The 19,687-nt window shown below is 53.8% G+C and overlaps 6 protein-coding genes across 6 annotated transcripts; 3 read left to right on the plus strand and 3 right to left on the minus strand.

Moving 5' to 3' along the window:
• Positions 1-567: 567 nt before the first annotated feature.
• CTAM01_02367 (alpha-soluble NSF attachment protein) lies at positions 568-1,764 on the minus strand (the record flags this gene model as incomplete). Its single annotated transcript, XM_060518406.1, has 4 exons — positions 568-982; positions 1,047-1,353; positions 1,447-1,570; positions 1,732-1,764. The coding sequence occupies 4 exons, from the start codon at positions 1,762-1,764 to the stop codon at positions 568-570; spliced, it is 879 nt and encodes a 292-aa protein (XP_060387039.1).
• Positions 1,765-2,491: 727 nt separating this feature from the next.
• CTAM01_02368 (uncharacterized protein) lies at positions 2,492-3,076 on the plus strand (the record flags this gene model as incomplete). Its single annotated transcript, XM_060518407.1, has 1 exon — positions 2,492-3,076. The coding sequence occupies one exon, from the start codon at positions 2,492-2,494 to the stop codon at positions 3,074-3,076; it is 585 nt and encodes a 194-aa protein (XP_060387040.1).
• Positions 3,077-3,309: 233 nt separating this feature from the next.
• CTAM01_02369 (uncharacterized protein) lies at positions 3,310-5,937 on the minus strand (the record flags this gene model as incomplete). Its single annotated transcript, XM_060518408.1, has 3 exons — positions 3,310-4,025; positions 4,076-4,924; positions 4,980-5,937. The coding sequence occupies 3 exons, from the start codon at positions 5,935-5,937 to the stop codon at positions 3,310-3,312; spliced, it is 2,523 nt and encodes an 840-aa protein (XP_060387041.1).
• A 2,569-nt stretch (positions 5,938-8,506) lies between these two features.
• On the plus strand, positions 8,507-9,066 carry CTAM01_02370 (uncharacterized protein; the record flags this gene model as incomplete). Its single annotated transcript, XM_060518409.1, has 2 exons — positions 8,507-8,752; positions 9,025-9,066. 2 exons carry the CDS (start codon positions 8,507-8,509, stop codon positions 9,064-9,066), a joined length of 288 nt encoding a protein of 95 aa, XP_060387042.1.
• A 1,393-nt stretch (positions 9,067-10,459) lies between these two features.
• Positions 10,460-12,895, minus strand: CTAM01_02371 (uncharacterized protein; the record flags this gene model as incomplete). The annotated part of the gene is made up of 3 exons (XM_060518410.1): positions 10,460-11,172; positions 11,585-12,388; positions 12,511-12,895. The coding sequence occupies 3 exons, from the start codon at positions 12,893-12,895 to the stop codon at positions 10,460-10,462; spliced, it is 1,902 nt and encodes a 633-aa protein (XP_060387043.1).
• Positions 12,896-16,766: 3,871 nt separating this feature from the next.
• CTAM01_02372 (alpha amylase) lies at positions 16,767-18,347 on the plus strand (the record flags this gene model as incomplete). The annotated part of the gene is made up of 1 exon (XM_060518411.1): positions 16,767-18,347. One exon carries the CDS (start codon positions 16,767-16,769, stop codon positions 18,345-18,347), a length of 1,581 nt encoding a protein of 526 aa, XP_060387044.1.
• Positions 18,348-19,687: the final 1,340 nt, after the last annotated feature.

Below are 19,687 nucleotides of genomic sequence, written 5' to 3' on the forward strand. Positions count from 1 at the left end.
GTAGAGAGGGAGAGACACACAGAGGGAGAGAGCATCGGCGGATGACATGGGGCTGTTCGCAGTCGCGATACAACTGTCCCTCTTTGGTCGTTTTTTATTGCGCAAATACTAGATTAAGAAGACTTGGAGGAAACGACGAATATACTAGGCCCCAAGGTCTTTATGATTCTTCAACTTGATCTGTATCGTGACTCTGACTTGAAGTGGTTGATGAAGGTTTACGATGTAAGCGCGGCTAAGTGATTGTCGAATCATGGAACTTCTTGCCACAAGGATCTTTGCGCCATGGTTCACTGAATGTGGTGGATATGGATTTCTATTCAAACGGGGAAAAACAGACCATGCCGATTCTTCTGGTGTAGCAAGTCCTCTGTCACAACCTCTCTTCCGCTCCGCCCCCCTATCCCCGGCGCATCCGTGTAGGCATGCCATGATTGGGGCAACTTTCCTTCTAGGGGAATTCTCATCCTGACTAGCCAGCCACATTCGACCCATTCGTCGTGCTGAATCTCAACGATGCCGAGTAAACTCCCTTCCTTTGACCTCACCTCCGAAATAAAACAAAACTTAGGCAAACTCATCCTCGGGCTCCTCAATCGCATTCTTCACCCGCACGAGCATCGTCGTCTTCCACTTGTCGAGCTTACTAACCTGATCGTACTGGAACAGCTTATCCGTAAACTCCTCCTGGTTGCCGCCCTCGACGGCGGCGAGCAGGTCGTTGAGCAGCATGGACTCGCGCTGGTTGGCGAACCCGGGGTCCATGTCGGCGTACTTTTCGACGGCGCGGCGGGCGGCCACCATGTCGCCCGTCGCGAGGTGGCAGATGCCGGCGCGGAGGAAGTAGTCCTTTACGCTGTACTTCATCAGGTTGTTGTTGATGGAGACGGCGGCCACCTTTTCGTAGTTTTCAATGGCCTTGTAGTAGTCGCCCTCGAGGGAGGCCACGTCTGCTACCTTGAGCCAGAGCTTGTTGGCGAGACTGGTTTGGAAGTAATGTTAGCTAAGCCGTTTTCTTGGCCAGAACTGACACGGGTTCCACCTACGCAGCAGCGTTGTCGCCTTCGTACCACCCCGCCGCAGCCTCGTAGCTCTCGAGAGCGCGCTTCGAGTCGCCGAGCTCCGTCTCGAATAGCTCGCCGAGCGCCTCCTTGTGGCCCGCCGCGCGGCGGAAGTTGCCCTTGGAGCAGTACTGCGTGACGGCGACCTCGAGGCAGCGGACGGCGGCCTCGGGATCGTCCTTGCGGTAGGCCTTGAAGGCGTCGACGAGGGTGTTTGCGGCATCGTCGGGCTCCTTGAGGTTGGTGGTCTGTACTTGGGCCGCTTTTTCAAAGGCCTGGCCTGCTTCACGGTCTGTAGGGATGGGCGAGATGTCAGTCTTGCTTGTTTCATGGTAAGTGGCAAAGAAAAATGGCATTCGTAGAAGGGGGACGGGGAATGACTGACTGAGCTTCTGCATCTTAAAGGCGTTGGCTGCCTGCATGTACAGGTCTGCGGCATTCTGGTACTTTTCCTCCCGGCCGCCGAAGAAGCTGAAGCCGCCGCCGGCGCTCGAGAGCGTCTTGTCTGCCTGCGCAATCATGAAATGTTAGCGATCGTGTGTCACCATACCGATAACATCCAGGATGAATATGCATCGCGGGGTCGCTTCGGCGACATCTCTCTTCCCCGCCGTCTACACCGTGAACAGTGTAGCTCCGCTGCTGAAAGAAAGGTCCAACATCAACGCACCTTTTGCAGCAGAGCGCGAGGGTCCTGAGCCATGGTTTCGGAATTAAGCAAGCACTAGGCTACGATTATGGGGTGTGCTGTATATGTGTCTCTCGATCGACAAGTGTCGGGCCTCGATAGCTTGCAATGTGCCGTCGTATACGTGCGTTCGTTAGGTGGGTTATCGCAAACCTCTCTTTATACTAGATGTCTCGAGAGGCCAGGTCGCGGGGTGTAGGAAGAGAAAGGAAGGGTGTGCGTCGCTTGGTTCGTTGTTCAGGATGTGAGAGGTGGCAGTGGTGGTGGTTGCTGGCTGGCATCAGCGCTTCGAAACTGTAGCAGCGCGACACCCCCCAACCCGCCCACTTCGGCTGGCCCTGCGTTTTGGGCTGGCTTCTTCGGGGGGGGGGGGGGGATTCTGTGGCACCAGTAGCCAGCCCAGCCAGCTATGACGCGCGGGGTGAGTCGCTGTGGCTTAGCGGAAACCAAGGTGAGGGTGGCTTACGTTTGCTTGCGAATCCCCTTGTCAGTGTTGCTGTTGCAGGCTTCTGTGGTGGGGTTCTGCTGGAGTCGTGTCCCGACACTCTCATTCGTCGAGACTGCGACTTGCCTTTCCCCTAGTCCCTTGGCTGCTGGAGAAGAAACACCAGGGTTCAAGCTCTAGGTTCTAAAGTAGGTCGGCTTCTAGGTAATCCAATTCTGACAACACCAACCTATGATCGCGACTTGAGACCCCTTCTAAACAAGTTACATTCACAGCCCTAAACCATTGAAATCGATCATGGCTACGATACGTCCACTCTGCAGGCGCTGCAGCGCGCTCCTCCCCCCGACCCGTACATTCACATCCTCCTCCGTCCGTCTCTCAACTCCGAAGTCAGCATCGACAATTCTCTCGAAACCTACATGGTCTGTCGCCTCTCTCCTCCCATCCTCCTCAAAGAGTGGCGCCGTGAAGGAGTCAGCAGACGAACCAATCTCCCGCGCAAAGCTCCATCACCTCCTTCGCCTGTCCGCCCTCCCGCTCCCCGAATCCGAGGCGGAGGAGACCGCGATGTTGCGCACACTGCACTCTCAACTACATTTTGTGCGCGATGTCCAAAGCGTAGATACCACTGGCGTTGAGCCGCTTCGTTCATTACGCGACGAAACAACAGAGGGTGTGGCAGAAGCCACGATTGGCTTGCAAGAGCTACAGAATGCCCTGGGCAAGGAAATCCGCTTCGGTCACAAGAGACGACCAAAGAGATTGCGCGGGGAAAAGGTTGAAACCACAGGAGTTGAGGACTGGAACCCTCTAGAGACCGCGTCGAGGACGGCTGGAAAATACTTTGTCGTTCAGAGCAGCAAAAAAGAGGAAGCATGATACCCATTAAGTAGGATACCCGGTGAGACATTCCATTGATAAACATATTCGTTTTCCCATTGATCGTATCTCGTCGTGTTACAAATGTCTGTGCCCATTTCCCCGGTGTCGTAGCTAATAATATTGCAATAGTCCATCCATCCATAATCCACGCCATTTACCACGTCCAGTAACAATGGCCCATGTCTAACCATATCTCTACCGATCACCGCAGCTAAGATGCTCTCCGTAGCCTAATCCTGGATCTTCATCTTGCTCATTTTCGAATCGAGCTTGGCGTCGTTCTTGTGCTGCACCTCCTCCTGAATGTGCTCAGCTTCCTTGTCCATGTCGACGTAAGTTTGCTTCTGGCTCTTGTCACGGCCGTATTTCTCATCCATGAGGCTAAGGACTTGCTCGTCCTTTTCGATCTGCGCGTAGTCGAGATCCTCCCAGCCAATATTCTTGAGGATGGTACCAATCATGTATTGGTATCTCAGGTGGCCGCTAACCATGCTGCTCACGTCGTAGTTCTCTACGCCTTCGGCGCCCTGGATTGGCTGCAAGCCAGCAACGCCGAACTGAAGGTTGGACGTCCGGTACAGGAAGCCCAGAATATAATCGTTCTCCGAGTAGACGTTGACAAGTCTGCCAGCAACGACGCTCTTCAAAGCAAGCCAAACTCGGCTTTCGGATGGCGCCGGGGTGCCAATCATGACCACGGACTCAATGAGGCCGAATTGGCGGCGTTCGGCAAGGACCATCAAGCAGGTGTAGATGGCTCGGGCAGCCAAGCTGTAGCCAATCAAGCTAACAGGTCGATCGCCCTGCACTTTGCGACTGATGGCCTCCGCTAGGATCATGCCGACCTTCTCGGCTCGGACCATTCCGACACTCCAAGGATTGTCAATGACCTTGCTGACCTTGAGAAGGCCAATGGGCCACATGGCCGACATGAGGCTGGCAAAGACTTATAACTGATTAGCAAGGGGGCTTTGCGTTACGTGGCGAGAGACTTACTGGTCCGCGTGATGATTTCCTTCTTGGCAACACTCCAGGCGGTACTCTTGATGACAGTCTCGAGCGAGTTTCCCATATTCATCAGGTTGGCAACTTCCCATCGCACAGCGTATACCTCACCTTGGTGGCCGATGCAACGCCAGGGGTTGACCACATCTTCCTTCTGAGTGAGCCAACCACTGAGGGCAAGGACAACTCGAAGGCGACGATCCTTGGACGGGATCTCTTTGGCGTCGCGATACTCATCTCGCATCTCGCCATGTAGAGGTAGAAACGCAAAGTCGGCAACATCTCTGGCGTACTGGTCCATCATCTTGGATGTCTGGCGAGCGCCGTAAATGCCGAATAAGCTGCCAACGACAACGCCACTCTGGGCCAGAGTGCCGAGCAATCCAGCTGCCGCCGTGGAACCAAGTCCAACACCGCCCATAACGGTGCCAATGCCAGCAGCGACTAGGGGAGCCGCAAGACCTCCAGTGACACCAATGATGGCAGCACCGGCGGCGCCAGCAAGTCCAACCTTCCAGCGTCTGGTCGATTTGTTCTCCGCAGACTTGTCCTCCACTACCTCATCAGCGTTGACCTCCTGCACAGTCTTGCCGAGACCTCTGGCAACCCGAACCTCATCCTCTTGAAAGAAGCGGAGAGTTAGGTGAAGCGATGACGCCAACTTGAGCATGAAGACGCGAGAGAAGGCCGTGTACTGCTCCAGTGACAGGAGAAGCAGCAGAATTGTGTGAAGCAACAACTTCCGGCGCTCGATGGGTAGGGCGGTCAGTGGTGTGGCACTCGGAGGGAATCGTCTGATGAGCCAGAGGTCGGTCTCGGGTTGACGGGTAGCCGGCGGGCCTGTTCAAGTCAGCATATAAGCTCGGGATTATGGGGTGGGCAGCTGCTAACGTACCACCTGTCTTGACGCTGAGGGCGCCACCTCTACTACCACGGCCGCGCGGGGCAGTGCCTCGACCTCCCTGAGGTGCACCGCGATCACCGCGACCGCCGCGGGCTCCACGAACGGCACCCCGACCTCCACGACCGGCTGGGGCGGCTGAAGCTTCGGAATCCTTGACCGAAATGTCCTTGGCGCGCGTCAGGACATTGCCCTGCCACTTCCTGAAGACGACAAGACACTCCTTTTTGAGCTCCTGAAGCTGAGGCGTCATGGCCTCTTTCTCTTCCTTCTCGACTATCTCATGGGCTTTGTTGTACGTCAACCCACCCTTCTGCTGGTTCGAAGTCGAAGCAGAGCCGGCATTCTCCTTGTTGACGCTGCTCTCAGATTGAGGGGTGGCAGGCTTGCTGGTCACCTTGTTCTTCAGCAGCGAAAGGGATAGCCATGAGTGCTGGGGGTCCTCGGTCGTAGCGGGAGTGATGGGAGGAGAGTGAAAGATGTTGCTTATCTGGTCCTGCATGCTGTCCAAGATGTTGCTGACCAGGTTAATGAGCTCGTTCTTCTCCTCGAGAGTGAGGACGCCGGTAAGATCGGTCTGAGTACGACGGCGCTGGCCGTGAGGGCGTCTCGAGCCGGCCATTGTATCGGGGTCGTCTGGGTCTCGTTCCCAGTTACCGTCTTCTTCTTCTTCAAAGGAGCAAATAGAAGATGCGTCCAAATTCTCCTCGTCAGAGTAGGCGTAGTTGTATTGGTCCTCGTCGTTTTCCGAGGGTAAAGTGTTGATGTTGAGATCAGGATTGGAAGTCGGATCAGGTACGGCAGCAGGGTGAGAGCTGGCAGGAGGGGTTTCTGTGTTTGTACTCCTTGGGTGGTTGTGAGGTGGTACGTCCGTCGCTGCCTCCTGCACAACCGCATCCTGCCCCACGGCAGGTGCTGCCGGGGAAGGCGAAGAGCCAGGCGCGGTTTCCATACTGGGCAATATTTCGAGGTACCAACTGCCACCCTGGAATTAGGCGAAGGCAGGAAAGGGGCACGGTGAATACAAGGTGAAAAGCTACAAAGAAATCACGGGCTATGATTAGACACCAAGCAAGCGGACGGTGAATATGTCGGTCAGCCTTTCTGTAAGTCTGCCTGTCTGTCTGTATCTCGTGTCTACCTCAGACACACAAACACAGAACGAGAAGAAGAGAGGGCACAGATGAAACGGTAAGTTGGTGAAGCAAACACAAGCAACGGCAGCATCGTGTGAGGGAAACCAGGGAGGTGAGCTCTGTTTGTAGTCGCGCGGGAAGCTGCGTCCATCTCAGACCCCTGACGTCAGCTGTCAGGTCGCACCCAGTGATGCACCACCGCATCACTGGCGCACTGCAGGGGTCACAGACGCTGCTTCCGGGGTACGAACCGATCTTATCGATAGAAAACCGCCTGGGGGAGGGTCACCGCGCCGGCCGGTCTGATTGGCAGCTGCCGCGGCGCCTGCAACGTCTCCAGCGTCCTTCCCGTGCGGTCGCCCCTCCCAAGCCTCCCTCCCGGACGCTTGCAGTAGCGCTAATGCACGGTTTTTCGGCCCTCTTTCTGGAAGCTAGCAAGTTGGAGCTCCGGAGCTCCTACCCTGGCACTTGGCTCCCGATGGTCGCCAAAAAAACAGCCCAGACCCGATCCAGTGGATGGCTGCCGTCCCGTTTGCTGATCCGCTGTCAACTCTATTTCCGTCCCAAGGTGCGGGCGATATTTTCAGTCACATTGCCTTTTCAGTCGGTTTATTCGCGTTGGGATGCAAAACTATATGTCTCTCGCTTGCGGTAGGACGTTTCTCCAGTCATCCAACCTCCGATTGAGCGGACTGTCACCTGACACAACCAGAAGAGACAATAACATATCTCCAAAAACTTGAGAACGCCATGATCATCAGGGTTGTTCTTAGTTACAAACTGACTTGTATGGCGTCGAACGATTCGTACCGTTGATATCATAAGCCAATACGATAACACCGTGCCTGCTTTCCCCTTGTAGCTGTTCGCATACCTGTGCTTGAGAACCAGTAGCATGACTTTCGGTTCTTCTTACCTGCTTCTCAAGACTCTTGAGTTTCAATGACGATCTTTGGAGGTTGAAGTACAACCAGATCTAAAGACGGTTCCAAAACTTCCCAGAGCCAGTCCTCGAGGCAACTATACTATTTCCCATACACCCTCCCGCAAGGTCGCGTGGAAGCCCAAGAGGTTTATGCAGGAGTTCTCGACATTTGACTTTCCTCTGCCACTCTACCCTCAAGGTAGTCCACCTCCGTTAATGGGTGACGAAACTGAAACTTGACATAGCCATCAGGGCACTTAGCCGAGGGGCTTCATGACCTTAAAGACAGCGGAGATAGAATGGGTCATGGCCCTTCGAGCACCTTGATGTTTCCAAATTCCTATAAGATGCTCTCATTTTCCCTTACAATTTCTCTCCTCTTCTCTTCTCTCTCCTCAGACACAGTCTCATCCTCCTTCCATCCCCTCGAGGCAACAGGAGCCCTCTATGGATTCCCAAGCCCCCAACACCGGTTCAGCTTGAACGCCACCGACAACGCAGCTTATCAAGCCCTTAACAGGCCGCTGATATCATATCTGCTTGGTTACACACATACCTTATGCTCACATAAGACCAGGGCATGCCAGATAGCACAAATGGCACCCCCTTGTGTACCCATCACCCCTGTCGCACATAGCTCTCCTCCTACAGCTCGAGGATCAACGACTCATGGATTACTGGAGTCTCTCCCCATCGACCGCGGAGGTCTCCAACATATCCACTACCGTTCCCGAAATGGCCCATCTCTCGGCAACCTTGAGCCATAGGGAAGGGGCTGCGACAGTCCCGAATGCACCCAACACCGCCGACCTACAGCACTGGCCTCGCATAAGACAGCCTGCAACACGCAGGAGATTACGCAGGCTTATCAGAGGGTTTAACACTTCAGCCTTCACCTCGTACAAGACAGCCAGTGACAAGCTGGAGATTGAACAGGTTTAGATGGAGATCTAGCCCTCCCCGTTACGACATGCCTCGCATAAGACAGCCAGCATTCAGCTGGAGATTATGCAGGTCCAGAGGATGATCCAACCCTCCCGGGAATATACACGACAAAGTGTAAATAGTGCTGGCACTATTACCCAAAGAGTCGACTAAGCGACAGAGGGAGACGATCCAGAGACCTTAAAGACCTGTGGTCAGAGTTCAAACGACACCACATTGGCTTCCGAAGAAATCAACCACACGTCGGTCGAGGCTGGGCACCCCCCAGCGCTTCGTCCTCGACCGCAAGGCGTTGAAATGGAGGGCGACTTCTGCAAGCGCCAAGATCTCCATGCCTCACTCAACACGACGTTCCTTCGGACAAGACTCAACGGGACAGATCTTACTTCTCACCAGAGCTGACGAAGACTCTGTCCATCCTCATCACATCTCACATCACCCTCTCCAGCCCGCACAAACCCCCAGTCAATTTGCCGGCCAGTCAAACAACCACGTCGACGAGCCCGCCTCCAACGATGCCCCTCGACAAGTCTGCCCCTCTCAGGCTCGACGACTTCGGCCAGCTCGACGCCGTAGCCATCGTGGCCACCATGGGCATGTTGAAGTTAGAGAAGCAACGCAGGGCGTTCCGACGGTGCGGAATCCGGCTAGGCGACGGCACGAACGCCGTGGACAGCCGGGCCGGTACGGATGCCAGGATCCGGCACATCGACGCCGGCCTGGCCATAATGGCCACGATGGGCGGGCCGGAGGTGCACAGGGTCAGGGCGACAAGCCGGCGCCTCAGACAGCTCCTACGCCCCCCCCCCCCCCCCCCCCCCCCCCCCCCCCCCCCGCACCCCACAAAACAAACAAAGAAACCAACACACCGCCCGCACGCCACACCGAGCCGGCCAGGCGGCCGGCGCGGGAGTGGGAGGCCCAGCGCGCACGCACACCCTCCCCCCCCCCCCCCCCCCCCCCGAGCGACGATAATACCTATAAAAAAGAACGGATTATGCTAAACCTGGCTGCCCACGCGGGCTGGCACCAGGAGGTCCTGTGCGCGTTGGAGTGGGTGAAGCTCGCCCTGTAGACGGGCGGCGGAAGGTCGGGAGTTTTGGTTAGTAGTTAGGTATGGAGCGCAATATACCCAGTTTTCCCCAATACGTAATACACGGTACTGCCCCGGCGGATTGCTCCGTCGGGGGTGTTCTGCCCCTTATATATTTGGCAGTTTCTACTTGATCAATGGCCTCAAGCTCCACCGCACCGTTCACTTCTAGCCAGTGACATTTTTGGATGCTTTGGTCATGAAGGAGCCGTCTCAGGTAGACAAATTGCAGTCTATCTGTCTCGAAGACCGGTTCATCACACGTATATATCACGAGCGTATTGTGCGAATATTGTAAGTTTGTATCCGCAAGGACGGGGGTATGCATACCTCAAGGCAGATTATCTGTAGTTCCCTCTGCCCAATCAACGAAGTGAAATATTCCAGCCTCACGCCGGGAACAAATCATAAAGCGAGGAAGAAGAAAAGGAAGGAAAGGAAAGTCGCTTGTGGGATCCGAATCCAGAAACTACAGCTCGGTAGCTTTGCACTTCAGGATTAGGGGTATAACCATCTTAAGCTTCTGGGCAAGAGTCCCTTTTACTGCTGTTGAGAATTTCCGAGGCGAATCAGTATATAGTCTATGCTCCGCCATGTCCTGTGATACCTCAGGTTGCAGGTGACGAATACGCATGCGGGGCATACCTACTTGTTCTTCCGGTAAGAGTGACACGAGAGTGGAAGATGCTGGGGCCTGAATAGTACGATAGAATCGCATAGGACAAAAACCAAGAAAAAGCGATGCCGATGTTTTCGGCTGAGTGGAAGTAAAGTAATGGAACAGGGTGAGATGCTGAAGGAGAGTGTATAAAAAGGAGTCATCAATGGTGAATCGAACAAAAGGTTAGGTTGAGTGAGGCCTCGGACTTATGGATTAATCTATGACTCCCTCTAAATACCCCTCGGCCACGTTCCCCTTCGGCCCTTTACGGTAGGAGAGAAGGAGAAGTGGCCCAAGTACCTTACGGTGCACCTCGCCCTTCAGTCCCAAAGAGTATTCGAGAGCTCGTGAAGACCCTTCACCTGCACTAGATAAGTGGAGTCAGAAAACCGTCAAAAGCAGACTTCACCAGATTCTGAGGATGCAACCTCTGGTGATCCATCGATCTTTCACGATCGTGTGCTTGACAACGATCGCTTTATAGATTGTTTCCATACAGATTGTAATACAATGAGAACAAGTCGTTGCTCAGACAAGTATTCCTTGCTCTGATAGACATTACACCTTCCGAACATTTCTCAAGCAATAGAAAGTGATACCATCACGCCATTATCATACAGCGGTAATCCTCCCTGGGCCTTTTAATCCATCCTACGCTGCTCTGATTAAGCAGCAACTTGTCTCCGAGCTCGAGTGGCCCTTGAGCAGCCCTTATCAAACACGGGCAATCGGGTCATGCTGCTTCTCCTGCGCAAACGAATCCCGATGATAATCAATGCTTCCAGCATGGGGCACAGCAGGCGGGCTAACATCCTGCCTGAAGACGTACCTCTTCCAAAAGTAGAAGAATTGCGCGAGCCCATATCGCGCAAAGGTACGCAAAGGTACGCTGAACACACCGTCCAGCTCTTCGAGTGTCTTCTCCTTGGTCTCGGGAAGCAGGAAGAGAACGAGAAAGAATCCGATAATGTTCCAGCCGCCATACCACCCAAAAGCGCCCGTAGGTGTAAAGGCCTTCTGGAGAGAGGGCCAGGTTACGGCCAGAATAAAGTTAAAGAACCACGTTGTCGCCGTCGCCAGAGACATGCCGATGGGGCGGATGTACAAGGGGTAGGCCTCGGCTGAGTAGGTGAAAGGCACTGGCCCCTCGCCAGGGGAATAGACCATGCCAAAGAGATAGATGCCCAGGGCAATACAGGCAATCTTGGCGGGGTTTGTAGGTATATAAAACGAGAAGCCAGTAAAAAATGGACAGACGGCCATCAGTGGAAATGTTGTCGGGAGTAAGTTGCGCCGCCCGAAAGTATCAATCGTATAGAAAGCCGGTAGAGCGAAGAGCCAGTTGATGATGCCAAAACCAAGGGACGCCGACAAGGCACTTACTTCGCTGAATTCAGCCGCCAGGAAGATCTCGGAGCTATAATAAGCTACCCATAATCAGCATACTGTGTGAGGTCATTCGGATGAAGAGTTTTTGAGTCCCAAACATCTCCTGCATCCCTCGCTCGCGTTTTACAAGCGGCCAAACCGAAAATTCATGTATTTCAACCATTCCATCATGTTTGTGTACTACACAAACACCGTTAGATCACGAAATTTGCCCTTACCTATGACATTGATTCCACACAGCACTTGAAGGAAGGAAGGGATCGGATGTGATACCATGTATTGCTATGCATGAAGAAGAGATCCCTTCCTGAGGGAAAGGGATCCCTATGGACTATTAATAGGTAATAGGGGATAAAGGCTGGAAGCCTCCAGCCTGTACATGGACCTGCATGGAGGTACATGGAGCAGGCAGGTGAGGGTCCCCTTTCTTCAACAACAGCTGTTGCGTACCCATGGCAATTTCTGACGCAATCATGGCGTTTCTGTTCCTTCTAACGGTGAAGAACTCTTTAAGTCGGTTCTGTTTACCGATGCCTTGCGTCTCCTTCTCAGCCTGTAGGAGGGCATTGGCGTAGAAGAGGTCGCGAGCAGCCTGTACCTTCTTGAAGCGTAACTGGCACATGGGCTTGTAGGCGTCCGAGTGGCGATTCTTGGTCAGGTACCATCTAGGGGACTCAGGACACATGTAGCAGCATGCACAGACAAGAAGAGCAGGCAGCATAGCGCTACTCATCATCAGTCTCCAGTTGAGACCGACGATACCGCTCTTGTCAGGCACGTAGTAGAATGCCAAGTCGGCAACGTAACCCATCATGATGCCAAAGGCTGTCCACAGTTGCCACTGCATAACGAGGGCGCCACGCAGGCGAGGAGGCCCACATTCGGCAGCAAAGATGGGAGTTGTGGCAGACTTGGGGCCGATACCAAAACCGAGGAAGAAACGGGCGATGAACATATGCCACCAAGTGTTAGTGAAAGCCTGCCAAAAACAGGCCAAGGCAGAGATGAGACAGGAGATGAAGACGGTGCCCCGGCGACCGAACCGTTTGTTCATGGGCTCTGTCAGCCAGCAACCGATGACGGCGCAGCAGAGATATGGAGCAGAGTTTGTCAGGCCAAGGAGCCAGGTGTCTCGCTCAGTCTCTCCTCCGATGCCGAACTGCTTCTTGTAGAAGGACTGAGCACCACTGACAACAGTCTCGTCCATACCCTGAACGACAGCGCAGAATGAACAGACTTGGGGAGGGTCAACCTCTGTACGTAGAGAGGAAGACGTAGACGGAGAGAGGCTGGAGAGGTACGAATGAAACCAGACAAAGGAAATGTAGAAATAGGAAAAAGAGTAAAGATACTAGAAGACCGACCAGCAACAACACCATAGAGCATCTTGGGGTTCCGCCACTTGTGAGTGGACTCGCCGTCAAGCACTGCTCGTTCATCGGCAGAGATCTCAGTCATGCTATCGTACTTGTTCATATTTCCAGCGATCATGGCGCCCAGGCGAAAAGCCCGAATGTCTTCTTCATCGGTGATGCCATGCTGTTGACAGTAGTCCTCGCCTTTTTGACTCAACTGTTCAGGCGTGAAGCCAGCAAGAGGGTTCTCCAGCTTCCGAGAAGCCTCCAGGCGCTTTCTCTCTTCCTCGTCAACCGCCGTGGCCTCGGACTGTCGTCCTGGGTGGTCTATATGAGCGTAATCGGTTTCGGCATGGTCTGACGATGACTGATCGCCGATCTTTTCTCGCTTCGGATCCGAAGCCATGTTGGCGGTGATGACGAACGAGCCTCAGCTGGGAAGAAAAGATAATTGTATGCCGAGTACGTTTGGGGGGTGAAGTCAAGTGGAAGTCGGGACACTGCCACGAGGGAGGAGCGTCCTGGCACAGGGGGGCAGATTGGAGACTGGAGGAGCAATAGGTGGGTAGATTTTGATCCCAAGACAGCCAAGGTAGCCTCCCAGCTTTGGACTGCTTGGTTCCTTATGTATCCAGACACTCGCCAAGGAACGGAAAATTGGAGATAGCTGCGTATAACGACGTAATCGGAGACTTCTCCGTGAAGCTTCACCTCGAACGTCACCGGGAAGGTGGAAAGCTAGCGCTGTCGCTCCTATGGACTGAGTGGAACGCGGGGATGGGGTTGAATGCGGGGAACAAACCCGCAAGAATTGGTAAAACCATGGGACAATAGGAAATGGAACTGAAGCAGCAGATCGACAAGTTTGTTCGCACTTACCGGCAGGCATTGGAGGATCTTGGACGACGTCATGACGCTTCCCACGTCTGCGCTCGCAGACGGTGTGACAGGGAGGATAGCTTCATGTTCGGAGAAGGGGTTGTGCTGGTTGTGGGAGCGAAAGGAGGTCGGTACTCGTAAGGCAGGTTGTGGCGAGAGAAATCTCACTCGAGTGTAGATCATTTATTTGATTTCGAGTGGTAGCCAGAGCGTGCTAGGTAGAATGGATTCGAAACCTAGTTGTGAAAAGACAAGTTAGCACGCGTTCCATCGGTCGAAAACTATCGCTGGAGGGTTCGCTCGAATGTGAAGAGGGTGGGATCGACCTCAGACCCGTCGAAGATGAGAGGTTGTGTTGGAGTACGCCGGCAAATTGGATTGCTTCCGCGCGAAGTCTGTAGTGAGAAGAATGAGAGAAGGCGGTTGAGATGACGTTGAATCTGCAGAAGTAGATGGGTCCGCCGTTGTTTGTCAGGTAAGGTAGGGTAGGAAGGAGGGAAAGCCTGCCCCTGTCAATTTGAACTAGTGCGGGAAAGAACGCCTGGGTGTCCCTGCCTGTGATGTGATGTGAGATGGAGGTGAGGTGAACTCGGAGCTTGTGCCTGCCTTGATTGGGTTTCGAATTCTGGCATCACGTGCCTGTGATGCCGTTCTGCTCTTTTCCCAATCGCCAAGGATTTGGGGCATCGCCCAGTGAAGTCAAGATTCAGTACCTGCGACCTAATGCTGTGCCCAGAAAGCGCTAAGCGGTCCTGCCACGGCTGGATTTGTGCCGCATTTCTTGGCTCTCGATGGTCCTATTGACATCATTCCTCGAGTCTCACCACATCTTGTGCGATGTGACTGTGAGTGAGATGTCAGGTTAATATCGCTGCAGGAGTTCTTGTGCATCCAAGATATCACAGCGATGCTCATCTTCGTTTTCCCATCGACACCATGGAGACATGTCGTCGGGTTCGTTTCCTGGGCACGTGGAAGGAGCTTGCGTGCTTGCCTTAGTAAGGTAGGTACGCTTTTTAAAGTTGAGACTAGAAGGTCGCAGTGCCCATTAAAAAAGGTTGGCGGGACCCATTCAAACTTCAACGGCGTCGGTTTTGCAACGTCCGCCGTTGTCCATCTAAAAATCAATTCTCTGCATGTCAAATGCAACATGGATGCAAGAATACAGTCCAGATATGCCTGTATCATGTAGCGGATGCGTATGCGGCCACAAGCACATCGCGTCGTTCTGTCTGCTGGAAGCCATGTGCCGTCTTCCAACTTACGTCATGTCACAGGAGCCGCCTAAAGAGGTTGCATCTAAGGTACGGTGGGTTCTCCACTATATCGTGCTCACCTCCTTGCCCGCGGACGAGTACCCCGTCTGTGGGAATATTCTCACCATTTTCTGTCTTCATTTATATCTTTCATTCTAGTGCGGATAGTAGGTGCATAAGTTCTCTGAAGGTCTGATATATCTTTCATTATCCGGAGAAGTGGGCCGTTCGCATTGAGCACGCTGTGCAATAAGCATCTGTACCTTCCTTACCAAAAAACCCTCCGTCCGCTATCTGCATAGCCGAAGAGTTGATGCTTGTAAGACTGAACTCGGCGAGGAAGGAGAGCCGCAAGATACGTCTTCAACCAAAAATCAAGCGGATTAGTTGGGGGCATCTATGAAATTTAAACGTGTCGCTGGACAAAGTCCTCTCTGATCCAAGCTTTCCGCAAAATCTTTCTTCCACTTTCAAATCTCACCAATTGTCCGAGAATGTTAGCGACACAGCTCGGGCAACCAACTCGAATCCAACGAAAAGTCAATTACATTGAACACTGAAAGTATGTTGTCGCTATACGAAGACGATCAGCAGTCTTTTAGTAAGAGCAATTAGAAACAGCCCACGTGAGGATGATGATGAGAATGAACTGGTTTGAGAAAGGGGGTTTGCGTTCATGTGAAGGACTCTTACCTTCAGACTGCTTCGACAGCCTGAGAGTGGTCAATATAGCTGTACCCGTCGTTACATCTCTACAACATCGGGATACGACTTTGGCTCGATATTGATATCTCAATTGACTCGAAGGAGAAGGTAGGGTGCTGTGAAACAAACATCTTCGGAGGTCGCGCTAGCCTGCCCCACCCGTTCACCAAATTCAGCACCTACCCACCTCAGGAGCTATCCATGGATACTTCAAAAGTCCACCAGTTGGTCCCATTTCATTGAATCTGATTCGAGCTCGAGCTCGATCTCACAGCCTCACGGAAGACCCCGTTACTCCTGCGTCGGAACGTGGGAACGTCACAAGTGACAAACACGCTCACACCGATGGACTAAACCCAGATAGGACCAGGAACAAAAGCTCCAGCACTGCGGTGCTGCAGCACTGTAGAAGGGGGGAGCAACATCTACGTAGTACTCTCTCCCAAACGCAGGTTCACCGATTAGGAAAAGCCGGGAATCCATTCGCTCATTCACGCCGGAGGAGCCAACGCGATTAATCAGAAAAGCACTCTATAGAATAGTGGAATATTGACCGATCGGGATGAAAGTGGAGAAGAGCCCCCGTCGCCGGAAACTATCCGACTTGGGGCTTTGCCGTTTTCGAGCCGACTCGGACGGGAGAGCCGGGGTCGACTGTCTAAAGTAGATTGTCTTAGCGCCCAAACACCCTGTTCAGGATGCGCAGAAAGGAGCCTCTTCTTCACGACCGCCTTCCTCTTGGGCTCTGATATCCTCCCCCCAAGAGTCTTGTTGTCCCCCTTCTCTCGTATTTCTGACTTTTCCCCTCGCTTAAATCCTTCCTTTCCACTAACGATGCGTTTCGCAGTATCCGAACTGTCAAAGGATGCTACGTCTAGGACTCTAGACCACCCCATCCACCGCATGGGTAGGGACGGTAGTGGATCTACAGATGGGGACGACAGCCGGGATCTGATTCAAAAGGGACAACGTGAGCTCACCTAAATCGGCTGGGACCACTCGATCTGGCATTTCATTCGTATTCTGCCAATAGCACAGCCCTTTTGGCAGGGGCGATTCGAAGGGGGTCCGCGAAGCGAGGTTCTCGTCAAAAGACGAGAGTCTGGTATGTGGGAGTAAACTGCTCGTAGTCCTCGTTGGTGCGAAGATACAATATATGCTACTCAGCCGCTGTCTTTACACTTCCGCTTAGTCTCTCTTCCTCCTTCCTCCCTCCTTCCATCCCTCTCTCCCTACAGGTGCCGCAGTTCAAGCCAAGGCAATCACTCGTTCTGCCTTGTGCTGTTATCGTTCGTTTGATCCCTGCCGTACATTACACTCCAATAGTTCACAAACCGACTCTCTTTACGTCGTATCTTCTTTTGTCTGTTGTTCTTCCTTCTCTTGGATAATCGACCACTGCCTTAATACCATAATCTTCTCATCAACTGTGTAAACATGCGTTCCTTCGCAACAACACTCTCTTTGCTGGCCGTCGGGGCCCTCCAAGGCGTCTCGGCCCTGGATGCCGCCGGATGGAGAAACCAGAGCATCTACCAAATCATCACCGACCGTTTTGCCACCTCTGATGGCTCGACCCCAGTCTGCGATATCACCCCGGGCCTGTACTGCGGCGGCACCTGGAAGGGCATCACCAGCAAGCTGGACTACATCCAGAACCTTGGTGCCACCGCCATCTGGATCTCGCCTGTCGTGAAGAACGTCGAGGGAAACGTTGGCGGCAACGGAGAGGGCTACCACGGCTTCTGGACCGAGGACCTCTACTCCATCAACCCGCACTTTGGTACTGAGGCCGACCTCCTGGAGCTCTCCAGCGCCCTCCACGCCCGCGGCATGTACCTCATGGTCGACGTCGCCCCCAACCACTCCGGTCTGAACGACTCCCCCGGCAACTACACAAAGTACAAGCCCTTCAACAAGCCCGAGTACTACCACAAGGAGTGCTCCATCAACTGGAACAACCTCCAGTCCGAGCAGCTCTGCTGGCTCGAGGGTCTGCCCGACCTCCGCACCGAGGACGACTTCGTCCGTAAGATCTATGCCGAGTGGATCAAGGACCTCGTCACAAAGTACTCCATCGATGGCCTCCGCGTTGACACCGCCCTCGAGATTGAGCCCGAGTTCTTCACCGAGGGCGGCTTCCGCGAGGCCGCCGGCGTCTTCCTTCTCGCCGAGGTCAGCCACTCCTCCCTGACCCTGCTCGCCCCTTACCAGAACTACCTCGACGGCATCATGGACTACAGCAGCTACCACCTCTTCGCCACCGTCTTCTCCACCCTCGAGGGCGACATGGACAAGGTCTACGAGAGCGCCAACACCATGGCCGGCATGTCCTCCATCGACCCCTCCGTCTGGGGCTCCTTCGTCGAGAACCAGGATCAGCCCCGCTTCCCCTACCTTAACGGCGACGTCGCCCTCGCCAAGAACATGTACGCTCTAACCATGCTCCGCGACGGCATCCCCATCGTCTACTACGGCCAGGAGCAGCACTTCAACGGCGGCCCCAACCCCAACAACCGCGAGGTCTTCTGGACGACTGGCTTCGACGACAAGGCGGAACTCTACGGCTGGATCCAGCAGACCAACAAAATCCGCGCCCACGCCGCCGCCGCCAACGCCGACTTCCTCACAAAGGAGCGCACCCGCGCCGTCTTCTCCTACGGCAGCACCGACAGCAGCCGCGTCATCGGCTTCCGCAAGGGCCAGCTCTTCTCCATGTACACTAACGGCGGCTCCGCCGCCAACAACGGCGTCATGTTCTCCATTGCGCGCAACGTCCACGGCTTCGCCGTTGGTGCCGAGATCGTCGACGTCTTGAACTGCGAGTCCTTTACCGTTGCCTCTCACGGCCGTCTGTGGGCACAGATGCCCGCCGGTGGCCTGCCTCGCGTCTTCTTGCCCAAGGAGCAGACCGAGGGTCTCTGCAACGATGTCAAGGCACCTGTCGCGGACGCCACTGTCAAGGTCGGTGTTGACAAGAACACTGGCTACAACAGACGGGCTGTGATGCTGGAGTAGATGTGTTGTGCGTTGGGAGTTCGTTCGAATTTGTAGTAGACTGGAAGCGGAATAGGACAGGCCTGGTCATCAGGCCGTTATGTGAACCTGATGATCATGCTCATGTAGATGACTACTGAATGTCGAGCGTTGTCTGCGTAATAATTAATAGTAATATGATGCCATGTGTCTTGAGTGTGCTGCCTTTCTCACAGTGACAACAAGCATCGTGCTGCCTAGGGCTCGAGAAAGCTCTTGGCCAGGCTGACTTTGGCTCGTGAAGCCACTCGCGACTCGAGTACAGATTGAGCCGTATGTCGCTCAGTTAGGGGTAAACGAGTGTGGCGAGCAAGGAAAGAGCGGCGGACGGGCCATAACAACAATGCGGAACTTGGAAGTAAGATAGCTAGGTACCTTAGGTTAAAGCCTGGTGGGTCTTTTCATATTGCTAGATTGTAGACTGAGATGGAATGGATGGCGGGACGAACTTGCCTTCCATTCAGGCCCCACAAGCAGTATCATGAGACTGTAGCCTGCTACCTTGGTAGTCCGGCTTAGAAGGAGCAGGCTGATGCTACCGCACCTTACCTTCCCACACCTGCCGCGAGAGAAGCCTATATGCCCCCCCTCAAGTCCATTCCCGTCACCAACGGCAGCAGGCGCCTCACAGGCTTGCGAGGTCAGGTCAAACTGCCGTTTGGCGGGATGGTTACGGGCGAGCCTGTTCAACTGGCTTAGCCTACACCAGGCTTCTAGGTTCGAGTCCCAGCATGAGCACCAAGAGATGTAGCCCCCAGTTCAGCACCGGGGGGGTGAACTCTTTTTGGTTCTCGTGTAGTTAGGGCCTTTTGATATTTGTATGAGGCAATCAGGGTCCATCACGAAACACTACGGCCGGTGTTGGCATCGAAGCCTCAGCGGCGTGTACATCTGGTGAGACTTAGTTTGAAGGTAATCTAAGCTCGATGGTCGTTGAGTCGTCGTCGTCTAGCAAGACCAAGACGACTTACCAGTTACAGCAGCTCTGACGACACACAATGCCGTGTGAAGCGCCAACGACCAACCAGTCTTGATATCTGTGTGTGCCAGCCCATAATGCTAGGTATCACTTCTCTGTCTAGCTGGCTCACAAACCTTGCTAAAGAACCATATTCTCCTTGGCGGGTGATGCAGAGCTAGGTCTCACTTGTGCAAACAGAACGACGTGTGCTTGAATGTCATAATTGTGGTCATGGGAAAATGTACCGAAACCTGTTCCCTTTCCTTTCTCATCCTCTCTCCTTTCCTCTTCCAACTGCCCAGAGGTAAAAACAAGAAACTGTAATCGTAACTTTTTGTGGTATCCGCTATGCTGTAGTAAA

Source organism: Colletotrichum tamarilloi (genome assembly GCF_030869305.1).
Source record: "Colletotrichum tamarilloi strain Tom-12 chromosome Unknown Scaffold_5.1, whole genome shotgun sequence".
In the NCBI taxonomy this organism is placed as follows: Eukaryota; Fungi; Ascomycota; class Sordariomycetes; order Glomerellales; family Glomerellaceae; genus Colletotrichum; species Colletotrichum tamarilloi.